The sequence below is a fragment of the Chionomys nivalis genome, chromosome 3 (assembly GCF_950005125.1).
Source record: "Chionomys nivalis chromosome 3, mChiNiv1.1, whole genome shotgun sequence".
In the NCBI taxonomy this organism is placed as follows: domain Eukaryota; kingdom Metazoa; phylum Chordata; class Mammalia; order Rodentia; family Cricetidae; genus Chionomys; species Chionomys nivalis.
Window position 1 is genome coordinate 94,812,101 of NC_080088.1, and position 6,550 is coordinate 94,818,650.

A 6,550-nucleotide genomic window follows, 5' to 3' on the forward strand; every position below is an offset into this window, starting at 1 on the left:
AAGACCCCAGTGATAAGAATCACTCATCGGAGTCTTTTCTCCATATTTACTGCACCCAGAAGCAGTCGTGGTCACTTGCCAGCTGGAGTGGTGTCGCCTCTGGGCATCCCTGAAGTGTTCACACAAGCAGGCTGCCATAATGTCAGTCTGGCCGGTCATCTGAAGGAGTGTCCAGTCATCATCTCCTCCCTTCAGGTAACTGGGCACAGAGAAGGGGTCTCAATGTTGTTATTCAAATAATCATGTGACTTGCCAGAACAGTTTCCAAAGAGAGACTGACCCTTTGCCAGGTTGTTCAAAACGGAGAAGCATTAAAGTAGCCCAGAACAAATACTTACACAGAAATTAACATTCTCAACCACATTTAAGTGCTTAACCCTTGGCCAAACACCCATAGGGAGTATTGAGTCTCAAAGGAACAGTATGGTACCCTTGGGGACAGATGTTGGGTTCTAGCCTGGCCACCAGTGTTTGAAAAGTTAGGTTGCCTGGCCTGAGGTAGTCTGTGAGAAGAAGGAGGAGGAGGAGGAGGAAGGAGAAGGAGAAGAAGAAGAAGCACTAGAGGAAGCCAGGTGTAGTGGTGCATGTCTGTAATTACAGCAGTTGGGAGAGGTGGGGAGATACGGTATTCACATCACCTTTGGCTACATCTTGTGTTAAAGGCCATCATGGATGACTTGAGAACCTGTCTCAGAAAAACAAAATAAAAAATACCAAGTATTTTGAAAAAGTACTAGAGGAGAGGAAGTGGATGCGTTCGCTTTGGTCTAGAAGGAAGTTGAAGGTGGTATGTAGTTTTCTACTTAGACTTAGTCAACTTTTGCGGGGTACCATTGTTTTCTGTTTTGCTTTTAAGTAACACACAGACAGTTGAAGAGGAAACAGGTAGTTTCTGGGAGATTCTGTGTAACATTCCAACTCCCTGATCTTGAGTTTCTTCAGCAGATGTAGGTATCAGTGAAAGCTGGGAGTCTTCCTACCAAAAGCATAAATGACTTCTCCCACTCCCACTAATTCGGCCTTTAGGATGGAGTAGACAGTCCCCTCTTGGGGGCTCCTGTGGACAGGGAGACAGGCAGGTGGACTGAGAGAGTGAGGAGACTGTAGGTGGCGCTGTTGTCCTAGGGGGAGACAAATGGCCACTGCGAGGCTCTCGTAAAGCAGGAGCTATGGCTTAAGCATCCTCTCTCCATGACAATTCTCCAACCTCCCTTTACTTCCAACAAGGTTGCATCTGGGAGCAGCTTGTCTTGGTTGTTTATTTGGGGTCTAGGCTGAGAGAAGTGGTGGACAAGAAGGGTGGAAAAGTAGACAGGAGCTTTCGTCAGTGAGTTTATGTGCTGAGTAAAGGCCCACAGGGCCTGCAGGGTTGTCCCAAGGAAGATTCTGGTAGTAGATGGCACACAGGAAAAATCAGAAGGTTCTGCCCTGTTCTCTGCCACCACGACTGTGGAGCGGTCAGTTGCAGAGGACAGTCGGGTCTGAGTGATGCTGTCATCATGAGCAGGGTAAGAGTGCCAGTTTGAAACCAGAAGAGGGAGAATTTGGAAGTGCAGCGCAGTTGGGTCTGAGGATAGAGTAGGGGCAAGGTCAGAGGACGCACCTGAGACTTGGGGAAGAGCATGGGGAAGAGAAAAGGTAATGTCAGAGGGTCTGGGAAAAGGCAGAGGCAGGGGAGAGGAAGCCGAAACAAGGGTCAGAGTACAGAGCTTGAGGTGGCTGCTAGGGGACAAGAAGCCAGGGGATCAACACCTGAGCTGAGTGGGCTCGCTGTAGATGACGGGTTCTGTCCACTCTGATGACTACCATTCATTTGTGCCTTCTCTGTGTGTTCAGATGACAGGAAGAAGTGTGACCCCATGTCCAGTTCAAGTGACTAAGTTCTTGAAATGCTCCTGTACGGAAGACAGGGTGGTATAGATAAATTGCCCCGAGGAAGTGCTGCCATCTCCAGAGAATCATCATGTGTGGATCCTTTTCCAACTCCCAGGAGAAGTAGAAGGAGAAGGGGATCTTGATGGAACTACCCTGAACACCAGAAAGGCTTAGTGGTTGCATGACCCAAAGAGTCTTTCTCTGTTGGATCCTGCTGAGTTACCTGGGAACGACGGAGAGAATCTGAAGCCAAGGAAGGTGATGGAATGGACAACCCAGAGCTTCCTGAGCCATTATCCATAGGTGTGTGGGGGACACGGGGCAGGACTGTCCCTATGTCCTACTGTCCCATATGGGACAGGAAAGACAGAGAAAGGTTGTGTTGGACCCACTCTGAGGGATGAGCTCTCTCTCTTGGGGCACAAAGTACAGGCTGGCAGTCACCTGTCCACATGTCAGCCCACTCTTCCCAGCCCCACTGCCCGCCCCTCCTGTGGTTAAGGCAGAGTCCCTGCTAGCAAGGTCCCCAGCAGCTTGCAGGCATGCTACTGGTAGCACAGGAAGCGGGATCTAGGCCATGGCTCAGTTCCTTCCGGGAAATGAGACCAGCAGAACCATCAGGAAGGCCAGGAGGCCCTGTAGAGGGGCCCTGAGAGCACTGAGGAGTCAGAAATGTTTAGAGCAACGTGATCCAATCCCCAGGGCCTCCTGAGGATCACTGAGGAAGGCCAAGATCTTCCCATTTCTGTTACCTTATGGCCAGCAACTTCCCCATCAGTCAGATTCTTCTTCTCCTTTATTGTGGATCTTCCTTTGTGGTTACAGACAATATAGATGTGCCTGTCTTTTGGCCCAGCCCCCATCTTCTGCTGGGAGATGTTGTCCTGGCCTTCACTGCTTAGTCTTCAGCTCTCCCACTTTGACCTTCTTCCCTGTCACATCCTTCACATGTCCTTTGTTGTCCTCTTCACTCTTCCAGATGGTGTTGTAGCTTAGCAACTCTCAGGCCCTGGACTCTTTCCAGCCAGTCCTGTCTTGTGAGCAAGCTGATGTATTTCACAGATGCTGAACCTGTTTTTCTAAGAGTGGATCTGTGAAATCCATTGGGCTACGGATCCCTGTTCTGCAGAGCTTGGCTGGAACCCCAGTTTGGGAACCCTTGTCCCCTTCACTATAATTTTACCAATAGACCTAATGTCTGGTGCTTTTAGTGATGTGGCCACAGTCACGCCACATACTGACTCCCTCACAGGGTTTGAAAAATCTCAGGCAATAGGCAGGCCCCGCAGTTCCAGTCAGACCCTTCCCACCCCACAGCATCCTGATTAGGGTCACCCCCCTGGTCCTGTTGGCCAAGCTCTCAGGTCTGATTTGGTTTTCATATCCCATAGCCTGTTGTGATTGTTGGCAGTCTTCCAGCCACCTACTGTTCCTGGTGGCCCCACAAGGCTGAATTTGAGGCACTGAAAACAGTGCACTAGGTGATGGTTTGAGGCCTAAGAGCTAACCACACAAGCCTTCCAGTCTCAAAGTCATCGTAGGCTAGTCCCTAGTGTAGAGCTTTGTGCTGATGAAGAAAGGCATTGGGCACAGGCTTCTCAGGACGTGGAGGAGACAAACTAGACTGCCAGGAGGGCAGTGAACCATGAGGAAGACAGAAGGAGACACTTGGGCTATACTGGGGTCCAGACATCCTGAGTTAGGTGCAAGCCGTGGGGGATGGGGAGAGGTATTAGGAATAGGGAAGGTGAGAGACTATGGACACCCTCAAACCAGATTGTTAAGGGGGTGAGGCTGAAGGAGTCAGTGGGTGCCTAGTTGCTGGTCTTCCCAGAAGTGAGCAGGTAGGGAAAGGAGCAACTCTCGGTAGCTTCTGGAGAGTGGCTGGGGATGGTCAAGGTTACCCAGCCCAGTGGAGGGAGGGCAGGGCTATCAATCCCAGGTCTCACTCCTTACTTGAGGCTCTTTGAGGAAATCCCCTTGCCCATGGCTTCTTTGCTTCTTGTACTAAGACCCCATAGGGACCATCTGAGCTCAGCAGCAGGGTTAGTTGTCACTTGGTAGAGACAGGACCACTTACAGGAGTTCCAGGAGTGCAGGTGGAAGGCAGCCCCACCAGGAATGCTCAGGCGGTTTTTTCCCTATTAAAAGACCTCCTGCCTCTCCCCCAAGCTTCTCTGTATGTTTAAGGGTGGCGAAGTCTACAGAGGCCAATCCAAACAACAGCTCAGGCTCCTTAGTTTGCAATCTCCATGCTGCTTGGGCTTCTGTACCCTCCTTATGCACCCCACAAACAAGGGGAGCCTCTCATATAATCAAGCTATGTGGTTCTAGAATGATCTAGGAATCCAAAGGTCTTTACGGCTCAGAGGGCTGTCTCAGTCATTTTGTCTCCTCTGTAGATGACGTGGGGGGGGGGGTGCTTGTCTCATGCAGAGGAACCCAGTTCCTGGGTGGACCGACTTGAGATGGATGAGCCTGTGTTCAATCCCTGTGTCTGCAAGGCCTCTCTGCCTGCCTCTAAGTGGCCAGTGGGCAGCAGTGTCCAGGTCTCTGCTCATAAAAGAAGACCTGGAGGAGCAACAGTAGAGACCGGAAGAGGGTACTAGGGCTCCACCCCAGCTACACAGGAAATCTATCATGAGGAGGCCAGGTCAGACAGCAGGGGTTGAAGCCCAAGAGACCCTTCTCCTGTGTCCCTCAGCAAGGACCAACCACAGGTTCAGTCTGAGTCTCGGTCCCAGTTCCTTTTAGCTCCAACCTGGGTCCTTCCTCCCAAGAGACTGAATCTGCCTCTGACCTCCTAAAGAAGCAAAGTCCAAACAAAGCTAAAGTTCCAAACAGAATGATCACTTTAATGACAGTATTAAAGACATCATCTGGAGGGGGTTGGAAATATGTACAAGACAGGATGTAACTGGGCCTTTACCATAACCTCCACCCACACCTGGGTCATATATGTGCACACACTGACCACATCCTAGCTAGCAGGATGTGCTCTTATCAGAGGCCAAAAAATAAAACAAGATTTATGAAGAGGCCTGTGTCCAGGATAAAGACATCAGCAAAAGGATCTTCCAAAGGCTTGGAGGGGACTAAGGTGCCTGTCATTGGGTTCCCGAGCACAGGGTACTGTATTCCAGACAGTCGGTGGCACCAAGGATGTCAGGAACAGGGTGGGGAAGATTTTCTCTGGTCAGAGCATACAGTCCATTCTCAGTGGAGATGAAGCTGCCACGCGCAGAGGCCAACCAGGGAAGCTGAGGAGACAGGCAGTGGAGGTTCGTTGGTTGGTACTGGTCATCGGGGGAGAGGGATGAACACTGGGGCAGGTGCTGGTCATGGTGGACCATAGCCTCACACAGAGGTGCTGAATTGGGTGGTGGTGTGTAGAGAGCAGCCAGGAATGCTTGGCTGGCAGGCTGTGGGGCACAGCTGGTGCCCCGCTCCAGAAACCGTCCTTCAAGCCTCACCTGCGTTTGCATCTGTGCCTGGGTGCTGGTGGAGTATGGCTGAGAGTTACTGAAACACCTGGGAGACAGAAGAGGAGGAATCAGGGGCAGAGGGCAGCTAGCCAAGCAGTGTGGGAATGTTACTGGGCCTGTTCTTACCAACGCTTCTGCCGCCACAGGAGACAGAGTATAAAAATGAAACCAAATAAGAGAATCCCCAAGGTTCCCAAGATCCTGGTCAGGTCTCCTTGAAGAATGGGGCCTGGAGTTGGGGTAGAGAGTCCTAGAAACAGAGAACGGTGTCAAGATGGGCAGCCAGTGTCAAGGTCCTCCCTGTCTCCCATCTTTCCCCAGACACACCTGGATCTGAGCTATTCAGGTCTCCACAGGCAACTCTGGAACCCTGAGGGAAGGTAACGAACTCACAGCAGAATGAGGTATTGGCCAGAAAGTTTCTTGCCTTGGATTGTTCCAGGGTCAGAGTGAGAGAGATGCTATTTAAGGTTTCCCAGCGGACCTGGGAGGCAGGGGCCCACTTTTGGGAGCCAAGTTCTGGATGTAACACGGCTAGTTTGGTCATTCGGGCATCAACAAATCCTTCCCAACTCACGGTTACCAGAGAGATGACATTGGTTCCTAAGACCCCACAGTGAACTGAGAGGGAGAGGGATGGGAGTTTGGGGGCCTCTATTTGGACTCGCACCCACACCACGGGGCTCCCTGAGGAACAAAGACAGGAAGGTCAGTGGCTGTGTCCCCACACTGTGTCCTCCCCCATGGCTCTGCATTTCTCTGGCTTCTCCACTCACCTTTAGAGTCACAGAGGGTCAGCAGCGATGAGAATAGGACCAGGGCCTGGACCTGGGCCATATCTGTTTCAGGGAGGGCCTGTTTGTTCCTGTTCTCATGGCAGACGGTTTTCACAGTGTCAGCAATTAGAGTTACACCACTGGCTCCCCACAAGCTAGCCCTATTTCCTTTCTGAAGGCCCTATTGGTAATCAACTCAGGGTAGCAGGTTCCCCCACTTAAAGTTACAGTATCAGGATTTGCTTGCCACTTCCTGGACCTGCAATGGTGGGGAAAGCTGCAGGGGCTACTGCCACCAGTCAGCTCTTTGCCTCAGGGATAGGAGGGTGCATGGCTGCTCCTGAGGCATCCAGACTTACCTAGGGAAGGAGCAGGGAATGGAGCTACTGGAGAATGCAAGATCTTACATCCAGG

General features: G+C 51.4%; 1 protein-coding gene across 1 annotated transcript; it reads right to left on the bottom strand.

The window, feature by feature from the left end:
* Nucleotides 1–4,762: 4,762 nt before the first annotated feature.
* On the bottom strand, nt 4,763–6,257 carry Pvrig (PVR related immunoglobulin domain containing). Its single transcript, XM_057765791.1, has 5 exons — nt 6,137–6,257; nt 5,688–6,047; nt 5,487–5,610; nt 5,349–5,406; nt 4,763–5,135 (listed from the first exon to the last, which is right to left on the bottom strand). Exons 1-5 carry the CDS (start codon nt 6,195–6,197, stop codon nt 4,983–4,985), a joined length of 756 nt encoding a protein of 251 aa, XP_057621774.1. The 5' UTR covers nt 6,198–6,257; the 3' UTR covers nt 4,763–4,982.
* Nucleotides 6,258–6,550: the final 293 nt, after the last annotated feature.